The 16,691-nt window shown below is 39.3% G+C and overlaps 3 protein-coding genes across 5 annotated transcripts; 2 read left to right on the top strand and 1 right to left on the bottom strand.

Moving 5' to 3' along the window:
- Positions 1-1,200: 1,200 nt before the first annotated feature.
- Positions 1,201-3,146, top strand: Ufm1 (Ubiquitin-fold modifier 1). The gene is made up of 2 exons (XM_022836724.2): positions 1,201-1,513; positions 2,923-3,146. Exons 1-2 carry the CDS (start codon positions 1,391-1,393, stop codon positions 3,070-3,072), a joined length of 273 nt encoding a protein of 90 aa, XP_022692459.1. The 5' UTR covers positions 1,201-1,390; the 3' UTR covers positions 3,073-3,146.
- Positions 3,147-3,585: 439 nt separating this feature from the next.
- On the bottom strand, positions 3,586-13,764 carry pea (ATP-dependent RNA helicase pea). 2 transcript variants are annotated; one of them, XM_022836706.2, is made up of 17 exons: positions 13,235-13,764; positions 12,344-12,494; positions 11,945-12,102; positions 11,257-11,779; positions 10,236-10,456; positions 9,680-9,965; positions 9,328-9,451; positions 8,865-9,044; positions 8,442-8,539; positions 7,794-8,028; positions 7,419-7,558; positions 6,883-7,056; positions 6,046-6,572; positions 5,549-5,821; positions 4,971-5,154; positions 4,620-4,718; positions 3,586-4,344 (listed from the first exon to the last, which is right to left on the bottom strand). In XM_022836706.2, the coding sequence occupies exons 1-17, from the start codon at positions 13,363-13,365 to the stop codon at positions 4,171-4,173; spliced, it is 3,678 nt and encodes a 1,225-aa protein (XP_022692441.1). In that variant the 5' UTR covers positions 13,366-13,764; the 3' UTR covers positions 3,586-4,170. The 2 variants fall into 2 exon arrangements, with proteins under 2 accessions (XP_022692441.1, XP_022692442.1); XM_022836707.2 differs by having other exon boundaries at positions 6,046-6,395.
- A 94-nt stretch (positions 13,765-13,858) lies between these two features.
- Positions 13,859-16,454, top strand: LOC111262447 (RCC1 and BTB domain-containing protein 2-like). 2 transcript variants are annotated; one of them, XM_022836723.2, is made up of 3 exons: positions 13,859-14,152; positions 14,438-14,577; positions 14,912-16,454. In XM_022836723.2, the coding sequence occupies exons 1-3, from the start codon at positions 14,029-14,031 to the stop codon at positions 15,689-15,691; spliced, it is 1,044 nt and encodes a 347-aa protein (XP_022692458.1). In that variant the 5' UTR covers positions 13,859-14,028; the 3' UTR covers positions 15,692-16,454. The 2 variants fall into 2 exon arrangements, with proteins under 2 accessions (XP_022692458.1, XP_022692456.1); XM_022836721.2 differs by having other exon boundaries at positions 13,859-14,188.
- Positions 16,455-16,691: the final 237 nt, after the last annotated feature.

The raw sequence follows: 16,691 nt of genomic DNA, 5'->3' as shown, positions 1-16,691 counted from the left end.
CAATCAAAGTTGGAGGCGATTGAGCTCGGTAGGCAGACTAGAAAATGTGAGTTGGCGCCAGCGAAATTAGTCTACTGCTAAGTCGCTTTAGTTTCGAAACTGCTTGAAAATAGGCTAAATTTGTTAGCAGCTTTACAACGCTAGGTGTGCATTAATTTAAATGTGTAGTTTATGGGTTTGGAGCCAAATAAACATTTCGGTTTTTGCGTCTGGAACTGACGCGGTATTTTATCCTAAGATTCTCTTGCAGTACGTAATCTTTACTCTAATAGATTTAGCATTTATGTAGCCCATTTCTCAACGCTGCACTACATTGCATCTTTGTTACTTAAGTTAAACTAAATTACCTGATTCAACGGTTGCAATCGTAATATGTTTTTACAGAGAAATGAAAATGTTTATTCTATTAGAAGGCCTACGTAAAATGCTATAGCTTGTTTATAAAATACGCACTTTAGATTACGTCATGCGCTTATCTGAAGACTTCCGCATTTTGTTCAAAAATATGGTGTTTTCCATTGAGTAAAAAATGCGCGGAAACGTTTCCAACCGAATAGTACCATTCTCTTTCGAATATACATTAGATTAAATACGGTATGATATTAAGTAGTCTGAAGCAAATAGGGCACGTAGGGTGGACTAAGTTCATAACCGGAAGTCGATATACTTTGTTTCGTGCTACTGGAAGAGGCTTCCGAAGCAATGTTAGACTAATATAATACCGCAATTCATTAAAGTATGTTAATGCGTGCACAGCAAATGTCATTTTAGCACCTCGGATATAGTTAGGCGTCTGTGTTGCGCGTGATCCGTATCAACAGAGCGACAAAGTCAGCGTATTGACATAAAACCGATTCCACTGAACCAAACGTGACTCGACAACAGCTAATTAGTGACCATGTTGTTTAATGAAGCACGACATCACCAGCAAGCATGAAATATTTCGGTATGCAGTGATACTTATTTTAGGTGCTCAGACCTTCAGTCGGGACCCTTCATTAAGCTAAAAATTGAACCTAAAACTATTGTATTTGGTAAAAATAACCAAACAGTAATTAGCTACGTCAAGTAGAATAAGCACATTTCCTTAAGATCATTCCGATCAAAAACTGGTCCACAGCCCCAGACCGCCTTTATGCCCCTTACCCGCCGTTAACTGTATCATTTTTCCATCATCTGCTATCCACCTGGGTTTTAACGTCTGTCTGGGTTTCTCTGTCGGAGTGGCCACAAGTGCTGGCACACCATACGATCACACTGTTGCTATTGGCTACTCGGCGCTGAATACTTAAGCGACCATCTGTTCTAGATCGAGTTCTCGAATTCGCTTGGCCTATCAGTCGTAGCAATATCCACAGAGCGAGAAGAGTCTCGTCCAAGGGCCAATAAAATGTCTAAGGTTTCATTTAAAATTACGCTCACATCGGATCCAAAACTACCGTTTAAAGTGCTTAGTGTCCCGACACAGACGCCGTTTACAGCAGTGTTGAAGTTCGCAGCGGAAGAATTCAAAGTAAAGTATAGGCCTATTGCATGAGAAGCAAAGAAGGCCACTCGCTATAAATCATATCGCATAATACCCAATATCAGTCGATACTAACGGATATGCATGTAACGATAGTGAAATTTTGCATGTACATAGGTGTGCAACAGAAGTGACGTCTAGAAAGGACTTTTAAGCTGTTTTGGTTTACGTGTCGACAGATGTCCGTGGGAAACAGACCATACTGAAATTTGCCAAATTACATTTAATTCGATAGTATTTAGTCAGGCTAGAGTGGAGAGATGTCTTTCAATCGTTCGACAACCCCGAGAGGAATCTGTAAACGAAATTATCATTTCTATAATATAGTATGTTTCTGATAACTTCCGCTAAAATTAATGTAATTAACAAAAGTAACAAATTCATTAGTAATACAACCTAGTCCAGAATCTTAGGTCTATTCAATAATCAATATAGTCAACACCTTAGCCAATACTATCGATCGATTGTTAGACGATTGAAAATTACATTTTTTGTTAAATTGCATTCAGATGTCTAACCCTGCTATGAATTAAGGTATATTCGAACAATTTTAGGAACTGCAATTACTAGTCGTATATGTTATAACATTACTATAATGTGCTTACAGAATTCTTTCTGGATAGGCCTACAGAAAAAAAAAATTATACAGTAACAGAAATCCAAGGATATTCTAAAAAAAAAAAAAATCGTATATAGTAAATTGAAATTATATCATAAACTTTTCTGACATGATTGTAAGGCTGCTCAAATCTTTTGTACTTATGTTCAACGTCGATTTATGTCGATCAATTAGGTATTGATACAACCTAATTAGTATTAATCTCTCTGCGTCTCTCTCATTTATTGCTATTTCATAATTAAGACGTTTGTTTGAATGTTACTAATGGCTCTCAATTTTCCTTATTTTTTTGAAATGACGGTACGTTGATAATTGCTTGTTGCGTTATATAGAGCATGTGTTATCCCACCAATTTGAATTCGCATTTGTACGGATATTCGCATATGTAAACAATAGAAACAAACAAAGACACAAAGGCAAATAACCTTTTTACAACAAACCAGAAACGGGATCGAACAGTACTCAAACAATGACATCGTGAGTCGAAACGCATTCGAGCTATTGACGGCGTGCGTCAAGCACCGATTAAAATGTCAATCTTCATTTTTACCCTACGTCATCTCAAATTGAAACGTACCTTACTGAAACTAAAATTCTCCCAATTCGTTTCTCATTAGAGCGTCAATCTAATGAATGTTACAAATTTAATGTCCGCTGCTATTATCTTAGCGAAGTATTGCTTCATACGACTGGCCCTCATCAGGACACGAAGTGAGAATCAGTCAGTAAGTTTATATATACTCAATCAATTTTACTTTAATCCGTTTCCCTTTTTCAGGTTCCTCCTGCAACATCAGCGATTATCACCGATGACGGTATAGGCATTAACCCCGCGAACACTGCCGGGGACGTATTTCTCAAACACGGCTCAGAGCTTCGGCTTATCCCCAGAGACCGAGTGGGCTCGCGGAGATTGCAATTTATTTGAAGAATATAAATTTCAATTGAAAAAAAATTATTTTCTTGGTGCTTAAAATAAACGTTTAGAAGATGTTGTTTTTATATGCTCTTTATTTGTTAGTTCAGTGCTTAAAATGACTCGTTCATTTGAGTTGAAGGAGAAAGACCGAGGAGATTTGATGTCGTCAAGTAGTTAGCTGTTGGGCCGGTTGTAAATGTACATATATGGCAGAAACGCAATTTAAGATAAGGGTTAGATAGTGGAATGGTGATTTGAAATGGTTTTGATATTTAGAAATTATTGTGTGCAATAATGATAAAAATAAGAAAATAATTCTTGCGTGTAACCAACTCGTTTTGATAATGCTATGTTTTTTTCCATGCCTCCTCAAAGGTCTCTTCCCCATCGAATCACTCAAACCGCCTGCCCAGCGAATACCTATAGAGGAACATATTAGATACTAATCAATCTTCAAATTTAAAAATCTGTACCCGAAATGTCTTAAAATTCAACAAATATTTAACAATGAAAACTCCACAATTTGGCCATGATCTTTTAATTATAATTTCACTTCTATATTTACACGTCACATACAAGGTCGACACTCAATTGGTAGAGCGCGGCACGAATGACTGCACCTTTATCTACTTCCATCTGCCTGAGTCGAGGCAATAAATATTCTCTAAACAGTTAAGTTATCCTTACGCAAAAAAACTAGAAATTAACTTTATTCAGCCGTTTATTTACAGGCTCAGCGATCACCTAACCAAAGAGGGTCACAATGATCTATCACAACAATTCGATTATAGGTCACCTCCATCAATTCTTACTTAATTTAGCTTATGTGGCAAGTAGTATTGTTATCGAAAAAACCGTTTACATGCATTTACGATATGCATCTTCAAAGGAACCTTCATCATTTACATTAAAATAAACTCGACATCACAATGAAAAATGCTAGGATGTATACAAACAAGTATAGTGCACTGGATCGAACTGCTCTGTGGTGTAATCGACAATCTTGTATGCCTATAATCTTACCCACAAATACACATCTCTTTACTCTTATTTTTGTGTATTCACGCGTGTGATTGATTCCTAAGCGAACCACTGGCGACCAAGAGATTAGTTGCGCCTCCTGCGAGTTCGCGAGATCCTCCAAGCGTTTGGCTCTTCGTATTTGTTATAAAGCGGCTCGAGGCGGAGGTTCTTTTTGTGTTTCGACAGCTTTGTTGGGTCGGCAAACCGGAAGAAGGAGCTAGCAAACTCGACGAGCCATTTCGGATCAATAGTTGTTACCTGCAGAAGTTGACAAGAATGTCGTAGAATTTGATGAATACCTGTGTGGCTTGGGCGTGCATATGTTCACTCCAATGTGTATATGTGAAAAGTAAATAATTATATTAATAAAGCAGAAGCAGATTAGAACAAAATTGGGTACGCCCGAACAACGTTCCGGCGTTCACCGCTTGCGTGGAGGCTGTCTAAAGGTTCAGAAAGATCTGTTGTTAATTCGTACACAACGTGGTATTAAAAAAAGAAGTAAAACTAATATACTTCAAACCTGAACCTACCTCCCGCATGTACTCCTTGGCAGTGAGGACCACTTCATGATACACAACCCACTCGGGCTGTCGGTTGAACAAAGCGCTGCTTGGATGTATGTACACGACCTGAACGAGCAACATAATGAGAGCCCTTAATAATTGTTTACCAAATGAACGCTCGTTAAACTTTTCGTACTAACAAGAAACCGTTATCCGTAAAAGAAATCGATTCTGTTAATTCTTATTAGTTCGTTAATTATGTTTTTATATCTTATGACCTGGTTTCGAATTCGTTGCTTTAAATCTACTTCAGTAGTGCGTTTTCTACTTCCAGTCAACCCTTAGTGCACATAGTTAGTAAACAACACATCTACCAACCTGTCCGTCAACGAGCGTTCTGTATCCTTCCTGCGGATCTTTTTTGGCAGCGTTTCGGAAAAAGCCTGAACAAATAGCCCTTTGTACTCGAGCAATATTTTTGTCACAGGAAACAACATCTAACTTATGTCGATCCATGATACCCAACAGCTGTTTACGGACGTCCTGGGCTCGTTTAAGGGTTCTAGTGTCGGAAAAACAGGTAAATGAAAAAATCACTAAAATCTTTGCACAGAACAGTGTGAGCTTGGAGATGTTTTCTTGCACTAAATAAAGTACAGTTAAATACAATTATTTACTTTATTAACAACTTACAAGTATAAAACTACATCAATTTGCATGTGGAGCAGAGACTCTCTGGTTTTAAGTTCTACTCCATCCCGCGGGCATCTACAGTAATAAGAATTTGATGATTCGGACAAGAATACAGGAATAACTTACTGCTTTTGGTTCGTTCTTAGAAGAAAAAAACGGAAAATAAAATATACTGTCTCAAAATAGCTGCATCGATTAGTCGATAACATATAAGTGGAAAGCTATCTAGTTTAACCAGTACTTGGCGACGTGAGGGACCGTACCTCATCTGTACAAAGTTATCATAGCACCAGGCCGAGCTGAACTTCGAATTCTTCCATGAGTTGTACACTGCTAGCAGTGTGAGGTGATCACCTTCGGCCTGATTGAATTTGGCTTTCTTCTGGTCAGCCATATTTTGCTTGTCTTTTGGTCGGTAGAATACGTTTTGCACGGACAGCATTGAGACAATGGTCAGAATCTCGTCTGAACATGCCAAATGTACTGACATAATCAAAAGTTTACCCAGCTGCGGGCTCAGAGGGAACTCAGCCATTCTAGAATGGTAGAAGCATAAAAACAATAAGAACATATTGCCTATTGGACTCGATTAGTGTTTCAATAAAATAATTATAATAATACTTTTTAAAACCCAAATTTTACATACTGAATTAAAGTCAGACTTTATTTTCTGTACGCATTTATATATAATGAGCGAGGTTTTACCTATAATATAGCATGCAATTGAACGAAAAAGCACATAGCATAGCGTTTCATTTACCTTCGTCCAAGTCTCGTGAGCAAGCCTTCATCGTCTAAGGCTCCAAGCGAGTGAAGTTGTTCAAGCGCCATAATCAACGCCTCAGGTGGCGGGGCATCCATAAAGTCAAACGACAGGAGATCGTTGATGCCCATTGCCTTTAGTTGCAACACCGTAATGGCCAAATCCATTCGCTGAATTTCAGGTACTGGAGTGGTTAGCATTTCGTCCCGATAGGCGCGCTCCGTATAGAGTCGATAGCATTTGCCTGGTCCCGTGCGGCCTGCGCGGCCTGCCCGCTGTTTTGCTTGAGCTTGAGATATGGGCGTCACGACAAGCGAGTCCATACCAGTCTTCGGATTATAAACGTTCTGTTTAACAAAACCGGGGTCCACCACATAATAGATACCATCGATGGTTAGCGATGTCTCAGCAATATTTGTAGCGATAATGACTTTACGCGAGCCAGCAGGGGCAGGCTCGAAAATTCGAGTCTGCATTTCAGATGGCAGCGCCGAGTACACGGGCAGGATGATGAGTTCGGGGACCTGAGGGTTTATAGAAAAGAATCTAAGAAATGTTCTATAATAGGTACATTGAAAGTAGTGAAGGACAATGCCGTTCTTTATGTTAAAAGTGATGAGATAAGATATGAGTTTTGAACCTGCGTAGGCATACGAAATATCGGATGCTTGTTATGTCATCAAATTTGTTGTTATGTCGTCAACTTGTAGCCAGCTTATTTGAATTATACCAGTTTTTATTTTTCACTTGCTAGCTAAATTGTATATATAAGAATGCTTGGTTATGAACCAACAAGGTTGTAGCAAGATTTTCTTTACTGAAGAATTAAGAAACCTGAGGTCCAAGGGCCTTCATACGCTCATAAAGAATTTCGCAGGCTGTATCGATTTCTTCTTGACCAGTCAGGAATACAAGGATATCTCCGGGAGGTTCTGTCAGATGAATCTGCATCACTGTAATTAACGATGCATCCAGATAATCTGTTTCTGGCTCCTTTGTATACAACACCTATATATACTCAAAGACAGCAAACATATTAAAACAGCGAAAACTTTTAGCACTTTCTATATAAATTCGAACATATTGTATTTACATGAAAAAATCATTGTAATATGAACTAATGGATGCAAATTGCTCGTCCGCATGCTATGAAGAGAAATTAATACCAAACAGTGTTGTAGATTACCTACTCTATGATACGATTTAATTCCTGCATATACTATACGAAAGGTGTAAATAAATAAAGAAATATATTAATAATATTTCCGCTACCAAAATATTCTTTTTTATGCGAAGGGCCTACTGTATCGGTATTTATCATTTCGTCCAATTCATCCTTTTTTGCTTTCGTTCGAGCTGTCATGAATTACCTCGACAGGGAAGGTCCGTCCGGGGATGGTGAAAATAGGCGCCTCAAAGAAATACGACGAAAATTTCACAGCGTCTAGAGTGGCCGACGTGACAATCAGCTTCAGCTCAGGGCGTCTCTGTATCGCTCCTTTGAGTAAACCTATATAGAGAGTTAAGGATTGCTTACACAAGCTAATATTTCATCGTATATAGACTGCTTCTCCAATAGAGTTACGGATTTGCCTTACGTATTACAACTATATAAGAGAGTTTCGATATAGAAAAGAAACATCACATTTATAGCCTATTCTACTAATCGCTACAAAGAGCAAACAAAGTAAAAAATACCTCCGTGTGTCAGAAGAGGATTATCCAGAACTACTTAGCCAACTCACCAAACAGCACGTCCGTATGAATAGTCCGTTCATGAGCTTCGTCAAGCATAAGCAACGAATATTGGCTTAGATCGTTGTCGATGAGGCATTCACGCAATAACATACCATCTGTCATGTACTTCACTAAGGTTTCCGGTGAGGTACAGTCCTCAAAGCGGATCGTATAACCCACCTCTTGTCCGAGGCGGCAACCGAACTCTTCTGATACACGTTTTGCTACTGACATGGCAGCCACCTATTTGCAATATGAACAACGATGACAGGTAATTAATCCACATACGTTCAATATATGCGTGTGTAACATACGTGTACATAAAATTCTAAAATTTTCATTTGCAATTGTGCATTTGGTTTATTTACGAACTATTCGGTAAGGGTGTCAAAATGAATTTCCAATCACACCTTTTTCAGACGTAAAGAAGGATTCAATGCATGTTTTTATCTTTTGACCGTTTAAGTGATGACGTCGAAGCAAAAGGACCCATTTTCGCGCCTATTGTTGTGACTACCCATTAAAAAACTGCAGTTTTTTTTTGCCAAGAGTTTTTAAAAAACTATTGTACTAGAACAAACATTTTAAGGATGAACAGCCACAATAAGATAGCAGCCAGTATAAAATCCAGCTCAACTAGTATTGGGTATACTCACTCGACGTGGTTGGGTGCATCCAATTTTCCCGCGAGCAGTAAATCCCGCTTCGGCTAAATATTGCGTAATTTGGGTCGTCTTTCCCGAACCGGTTTCACCTGACACATAGACATGCAGTAAGTTGAATCGTTAACCAATTCCTAGACATCTAATACACAGGTACGCTTGTTGAAAGACGTGTGATGAGAAATACATCAACATATCGCCATTAAGACATCCCTCAGTCACTTCTAATAGACATGAATATACCTGGTAGGACAATTCGCAGCTCCTACTACCATAACATTTTACAAGGTTTTATGCTAAATATCCATGTTTTAGGCACACTATTTTTTACTGTTGGGCATAACTTGAACCTTGCTAGCTCTCTGACAAGATTCATCGATTTTCCCACCAAAGCGTACATATGTTTAGTTCACATACCAATAACAATAAGTATTTGGTTATCGGAGACGGCCTTAATGAGTTCATCCTTGAGTTTGTAGATTGGCAGTGACTGACGCTGTTCCAAAATACTCATGTTTGTTCGCTTTCCGAATGTGGCTTTACCTCCAGCAGTAACAGCTTTCTTCCATTCGGGAAGGTCCTGCGAACCGGCCGGGGCTGTCAAGGACAACATGATGTAAAAGAGAGATTTAAAAGCATCGTAATTACGATCACGTTACACGAGACACCTAACCAGCCTTTAGGATGAACTACACTTTAGGATTCGAATTCAACCATGAGTATGTTCAAGTAGCTTCGTATGTGACTGACCCGAAATTTGGCCACTTGAGTATTAATTAAGTAAAAACTAAATAGATGTCATCGACTTTAATTAATTCTAGAAAAACTACCATAAATCGCATGGTCGCTTTTGAAAATCTCAAGCCTGCCAATAATTTACCTGCTCTAGCAGCACTTGGAAGTGTTCTTTGACCACCCTCAATCTCAGGCATTGGGTCTATCCATTGTCGCTTAACGTTTTCAGGCGCAGCTTCCATTTCAGCTTCGCGGGCCTGTTGCTTTAGCTGGAGAATGCACAAGAGAAAAAGGCCGTCAACGAGATCTATGGAGTAGCAGTCATTCAATAATTTAATATACTCCTACAAAAAATAACCTAGTTGTTATTTATGTTTTCATTCCATTGACTACTTAATTGATGACTTCACAGTGGAAATTGGAGAAGAAAATATGAGTACCAATGTGAGTACAGGTTGCACTTTGTTTTCTTGTTTTAGTATAATGTTAGTACTTACCTCACGACGTTCTTTAGCCAAAGCCGTTTGCATCATGGCAGCTTGCGCCAGCGATCCATCGGGATTTTTCACAATGCGTACAGGATCGAGATCATGGAGCGATTGCCTCCCGTGTCCCGCCAAAAAAGCTGGCTCTTCTTCGACCAATTCGATCTCAATGTCCTCCCCATCGGAATCATCTTTCGGTAGCAAGCCCGTTACCTCATCGAAATCAGGCAATTGAGATTTATCGATGCAGTTTGCCGCTAGCATCTGTTGCAACTCCCAGCGTTCGGGCGATGAAATTCTACAGGGTATTAAATAACGTACCACAAGAGTTCGGTCATCGCTGCTCTCTTCAGAGACGTTTATGAATACGTTAAAACAAACCGGTTGAAAAATGTCTTAAACTTTGACTAATTAAAGGTATATAGCAACGACATTCACACCAATAGTTAACAAGTTGTATATCTACACCACGTTAGATTTATCCACCACATTGTACTGTTCAAATGTTACTTCGTCAACTGTCTACAATGAAGTCATTTTCAGCGTTGTTGAAATGAGTTCAACTAACTTGTTGAACTTCCGCTTGTTGTCGACATCCTGATCGACGTCCTCCAGACGTCCGAAGCCTTCGAAGCCCCGGCTACTTGGACCAGGACAGCTGCTGTCTGCATCCGCAGTATCCTCCACAACCCTAATTACCCGGTCGTCTACGGGGTTTAGATCTTCTCCGGTTGCTTGATCAACGTCTTTCATTGATAGCGCCGTTTTACTACCGGTCACTGACAGAACCTAAAATCGCACAAAGTAAAACCAGAATAGCAAGACAATTAGGCTGACTAAGTTGTTTGTGAAAGAAACTGCTCTATTCCAAAAGTTGCAAACAAGCCTTTTGCTTCACCAGGCAGAGTTAACTGCCACTCGCCAAGAGCAATATTAAAATAGACATTTGAACAAATAGGAACTAGTAGCTATATTTAATCGATTTTGCATTTGGTAGCATCTAATTTCTAATATCGACCTCGAAAGATTGTGACCAGGTAACCCACGGAAAATAGCTGCGTAAATTAAGCTTGCCTGCATTAGATGAAGTAATCATCTTATGATTGTGATATATCAGCTGCCGTATTTCGGCATTAAATGTTACGAAGCACACGATGATCTTACTGGAACATTCAATACCGTATTTGAAACGCTTTCTAACAGATAGCTGTAACCCATTTTGTAAAGCGGAATGGTTTAGTTTGGCAAGAAAAGCCCGTTTAAGGGTTGTACAGCTTTATCATATTTTAATCATTATTTTTCAACTTCTCGTTCTATACAACAAGGTTCTATACAAATGAACCTTAAATAATATGCAACTACGGTGCCTAAGAGCGATCTTCCTTCAAATTTTAGATACAATCTCTTTGAGAAGAAACTTCTATAAGCCCGTTTAATTTATTGATACAAAATGTACTAGATCAATCCTTACGGCAAGAAGAACTATATGTAGCCATAACAATAATTAAGATAAAAAACAAAGAAAATCATTATAGCATCTAGACGATATCAATACATTAGGAATATTTCGTAACGTTGATGTCTCGCACCTTAACTTTTACAGGCTGGCCTCGCTGTACGACTTCAGTAACCTCAGTAACTCGACCCTCCTTTCGGAGCTGCGAAATATGCACCAATCCTTCACACTTGCCCCGAACTCCATCTAGCGATACGAAACAGCCAAATTTCATTATAGACGCTACTTTTCCATTGTATATTTTATTTGGTACTGGTTTTTCATCCAACATAGGTCGCCTGTTTGGGGGTCCACTTCCTGATGGACGTTCCCTAGAATGCGACGATTCCCGTTTGTTCTCTCGAGATCGTCGACGTTCCCTAGACCGCTTTATTCGACGGTCTCTAGATCGCTCCCGAGAGCGTCCTCTCGAACGCCCCTTATCCCGAGAGCGGCTGCGATGCCGACGTATCTCTCGGGATGAATCATCTCTGGATCGCTTTTCATCGTGCTTCCGGTCAGACGATCGAGATCTGCCTCGTTTACGATCACGGGATTCATTCCGTGACCGAGATCGCTTTTTGCGCCCTTCCGACGGCCGAGATTTAGAACGGAACCTATAGTAAGAAGAAAACAGAATTAGTATTTTCAATTAGAGAAATTGACAAAAGTATTAATATTGATAATAGTATGTTCAATAGGAATAACGTACATGCTTTATATGAATATATTTTTTACAATATAAAACTGTGCTTACAAACGCTATTAGCTTGCATACGTACCCTTTCTGCTCGATTTTAATTTCTTCTGACGGCGCCAAGGCCTCGAGTTCGGCTAGGGCGTCTTGAGCGATTTTTAAATCGTTTGAATCGTTTTCCTCGAATGTTCGAGACCTAATATTATTTGGAATCGACAATCCTGGATATTTCTTGCGCTTGTCCTGCGAACGGCGTTTGCAATAGAAGAATAGGTTAGCCAGATCCAAATCAGCGTTTTTCAATTTATGCTGTGTATGTCTTAGAGCTTTCCGCTGTACACACACACGCTGAGCACAGGTAAGATGCCATGCTAGTGATTTTAGTATGCCAACCTTCTCGATCTATAGGAGAATTTGGACCTGAACAGTCCTTGTATTTTGTAACGCGCAAACACTCTAATGGTCTATTAGTCAGCATATATACCTCATCATCAAATACAGTTGCTACAGCTTCGAAGCCATCGTTTTTTGACGCTTCCTTCATTCGAGTAATTATACGATGAAGATTCTGTGTAAATGACTCGGGAAAATCGCCACCACCATTTTCACAGAGGACTCTACGGAAGTCCTTGTACCTGCGGTTCATAACATAATAGGAATCGAATTAAGGAGTTAAGGTGTGAAACATGTTATTGAATAGTCAAAATAGCATATATGTCAAGGAGAACCATTAGCTAAGTAACGTAAATGAGAAACGAAGTACTACATCGTGGGGGACAGAGAAAAGATTCGTGAACAGAATGAGCATCGATCCGCCCAATTTTACTGCGAGTTCATTAGCAAAAAACGTTGACGCTGCTGATGACTATTTATTTGGCACCCCACTCCAAAATGCCTATATTAATTAATTGCGCTGGAAAAAAGATTGCTATTTTTGGCCGCTATTTGTAATACAAACAGTTCACAACGTTAACCACCCACATACCGATCGACGAAAAGAGTATATTTGACTATAGTTTAAAGCTATGATTTCACGACTGAGGAACTTTCCACTCCGATTGAGGGTATTTCTCTTTTATTCATCCTAGTAATTGAGGCGACAAAACTGGAAAGTAGTTTAATTAAGATGTTTTGATATTTGGCAAATCCTAAGAGAACCGCTTGTCTCCTGTTGCATCATGCGATGGCGTAACATATACTGAGTATAATCCAAAGTCAATTTAGCATGAACTTTTGTTTCACTACAACCTACGACATTATAGTATAAGGCACGAACAAATAGCGCTCTTTGGCGCATAGACCAACACAGCTGGATCAACAACAATTTGCGAAATCGCCGAAGGATAAATAATTAGTTCAACTTTCATAGACTTACCCTTCGTGTTTTTCTGCCAAGTGAATGATGAACTCTGCCAGATCTTTATCGGCTAACCCCAGATGATTGTCTAATTCCGTGCAAATTTTTGACACGAGGGAAAGATGCTCGAGCTTTCTAAGTTCTTCCATTCTTTTAAACACGCTACAGTAACTGTCACCCTATGAACTGATATATAAAAATATATACAGTATAAGAAAATTATTTCATAATGGGAAACATTTTTATGTGGTTGCCGCTTGTCTTCACTGTTCACAAAATGCGCACACTTAGATTACGCCTACACCATCCAGACTAGCCTGACTGTTTTTTCATCCTTTTTGTGACCCTACAGTCAACCCAGAATTTAGTCCACTAAATAAATTAGCTTGTTGTCTATCGATGTCCAAGCACAGCGGTCCTTTAATTGTCGTTGTGAAATGAAACCCCGATAGTGAACAAGTTCGAATGTATATCTAACAAATTGGTAGAATTTGTAGCAATAGCGACTCATCGAAGTTGGTGTGTTTGTAAATCCAAACACGAAACCACTTGAGCCTGTAATTGTTGTTGGGCCTGTGTATGTTTGGAAAACTGCTGCGGTAAAGGCGCCAAAATTTGAATCCCTTAAGAATATTCGACAGCTGTACTAAAAATTAGACATTTCAAAATAGTGAAAAAGCGTCCCCCACGGTTTCTACCACTGACTTCCTTAAAATGTTTAGTATGACTGGGGCCTGTAGGTGCTCGAGGGTTGTGACTGCGTTGGAAGAGCCTGATTTTGACAACTGCCGACAGCAATACTAATTTGAACAATGTGGAAAGTGACTCAATTCCCACTTTCGTCTGAATATGGCTATATCAAAACTGATCAGGTGTTTCTTGGTTGGAAACAGATTCTTGCATACTGCAATGGCTCACTGAAAGACCTCGTGTCAGGTGCGACAAGCTGTTGCCAAAGAAGTTTCACATCAAGTGCGCGTTCGAGTTGTACCCTGAGCTTTTACACTGGCATGCTTTTCATTGTGGTCTTCTCTTCTTAAAAAAGAACATAAATCTGGCTTGTGCACTAGGACGTCTCTTTTATTTAAAATAGAGAAAGGGCACACCAAGTACATTGTCCTAAGAGAGTTTAACTCCGGAGTACTTCTTACATCAGTTCTTTCAGAAATTCCTTGTGGCCCGTATGTTGTTGATTATTTCTCATGTTATGTTTGTTTCCAGGCATCGAAATATTCAAGGGATCGCTTGATGACTGCAGTTTGTCGAGGGATTACTGTGCTTTCGTGGAGCTTGCACGATGTCGAATAATTGGGTTATATGACAAATCCGTTGTTGATGTCCCCATTAGTAACGTCCAACAGGTGAATTTAATATACATTAATATAAACTAGAAATATATATATATATATAATAAGACATAACAATATGTTATGTCTTTTCAATTCCATAGAATCTCTGTCGTACTATGTTCACCTGCATCGATCGCCCATTTGGATTGATGCGAAAAATAATCTGCTGTACCCATATTTTGTTTTCTATTTAACATACAGTTTTTACAGCAAAATCCTTGCTCTTTGAAGTCATTGTCTGGAAATTCTTCATACTCTGCTTACCAGTCTTAATGTCTTTCTACACCCTGGCAGGTCCTTCTTATTTATATCTTATGTGCTTGTTCGATTTATGAGAACCCTTTAGGTTTCGATGTTGGAACGCGATCGTGTCGCTCTGCGAACTCAGACTGATGTCGCAATCTACGATCTAAAGGCCAAGTCTATGATTAAGTCGTGGCCTTTACGTTGTTCCCAAATTTCAGCTGGATTCGACCACCTGCTAGCACTAACCAGCGACGGAGCTGTATACTGCTGGGGAGATGGTTTTCGAGGTCAACAGGGATCGGGTGAATTGGTCTCATCGGAAGACCTTGTTCCTGTAGAGGCGCTTGAGGAGGTGAACATTGTCGAAGTTGCTGCTGGGGGTTGGCATTGTTCCGCCCTTTCACAGCGCGGTTTTATGTACCAGTGGGGATGGAATCAGCATAACCAGATAGACGGGCCTTTAGAAAAAGACCACCGTTCAATACGAAGCGGCGGAAAGCAAACTGTCATTGCGTCTCCTACGCTCCAGAACACAGGTGATCAGCGAGTCATCGCTGTGGCATGCGGAAGTCGGCATTCAGTAGCACTGGATAAATGTGGACGCATTCTAACCTGGGGGTGGAACGAGTATGGCCAATGTGACTTAAACAACCTTCCGTTACAAAAAGCATCCACAGAAAAAAATATTTCAACAGACAATGACAAGACGTCTAGCTTCAGCGATGACGGGACAAATGTTGGTGTCTGCGGAGATCAAAGTCGTATGGAAAGGCGACGTGAAACTAAGTTTGTATGCAACAATGATATAGAAAGGAACGAAAATGTTCGCAAAGCCAAGCGCATCCGGGCCGCATTCTGGACAACGGCCGTTCAGTACTAAGAATTGCAATAAAACTAGTAATGGAGGATATAGCATATTGAGTGCAATAATTTGGGTGCAGATATGCATCGTAATAATGAACATATTCGTTGAAACTTCTGTAAACGCAAGACTCAGTACTTACCCTTTTTCTTAACCTAACCAGATTCCGATATTCGCATAACCTGTGAGGCATGACATGTTAATAATTGTAAATAACGTTTTTGTTTCACGATACGATTAGGGGACAATTATTTAAAATGAATGAAGACGATTGTTCATTGATGATTACTCAGGATCTTTAGCAGCTGTGAACTATTGTCTGCGGCATCTAATTGTTGCTATATCAATTTTTCCATAGAAAGTTGAAGATAAAATAAAAAAATTCAATTTCACAGTTACTTTTTTCATACGAAAAAGGTGCAATGCCTTTAGGCGTCCTCCAAATAGAAAATCTGGAAAAGTTTTATTTTCTATTTGGAGTTTTGATTACAAGCGCTCTCCGCTTTGTAAAGCTTGGACTATTGGTCTGCCTTACTACCCACTAAGCCTCGTAAACTAAATAGGCTTTTTGTACAAGGTTAGCGAAAAATTATGTGCCTATGATTATACAAACTTCACACTTTATCACCAAGTCTTGGTATATATTCAATATTATTTCAAACAACATGGTATCTAAACTATTTGAAGGCTTCTTTATATTACTGGAGGAGCGCATTGTATTCTTACAGTTGACTCTCACGTGTGAATTTTTAAATAAACGCGTGGTTTTTATTATTCTGAAGATCCAAGTTACTGATCTTAAAACTTCACTATTACGACAAGGTATTACATAGTGTGCTATAAAAGCTAGCATCCTTGTTAATAAATGCGGACCTTATCTATCATACTTACTACGGAAACATTAAACATTGCTTATAATAAGAACTTTCATGGCCATGTTTAGAAAGCGAAAGCTGATGCCACGCATTAGCCTAAATTTTATGTTGAAGAAGTACTTTTGCAAACGAATTTGGCCACG

This window comes from Varroa jacobsoni, unplaced genomic scaffold, assembly GCF_002532875.2.
Source record: "Varroa jacobsoni isolate VJ856 unplaced genomic scaffold, vjacob_1.0 scaffold_663, whole genome shotgun sequence".
In the NCBI taxonomy this organism is placed as follows: domain Eukaryota; kingdom Metazoa; phylum Arthropoda; class Arachnida; order Mesostigmata; family Varroidae; genus Varroa; species Varroa jacobsoni.
The sequence above is the reverse complement of the archived record's forward strand: the minus strand, read 5'-3'. Positions and strand labels throughout refer to the sequence as shown.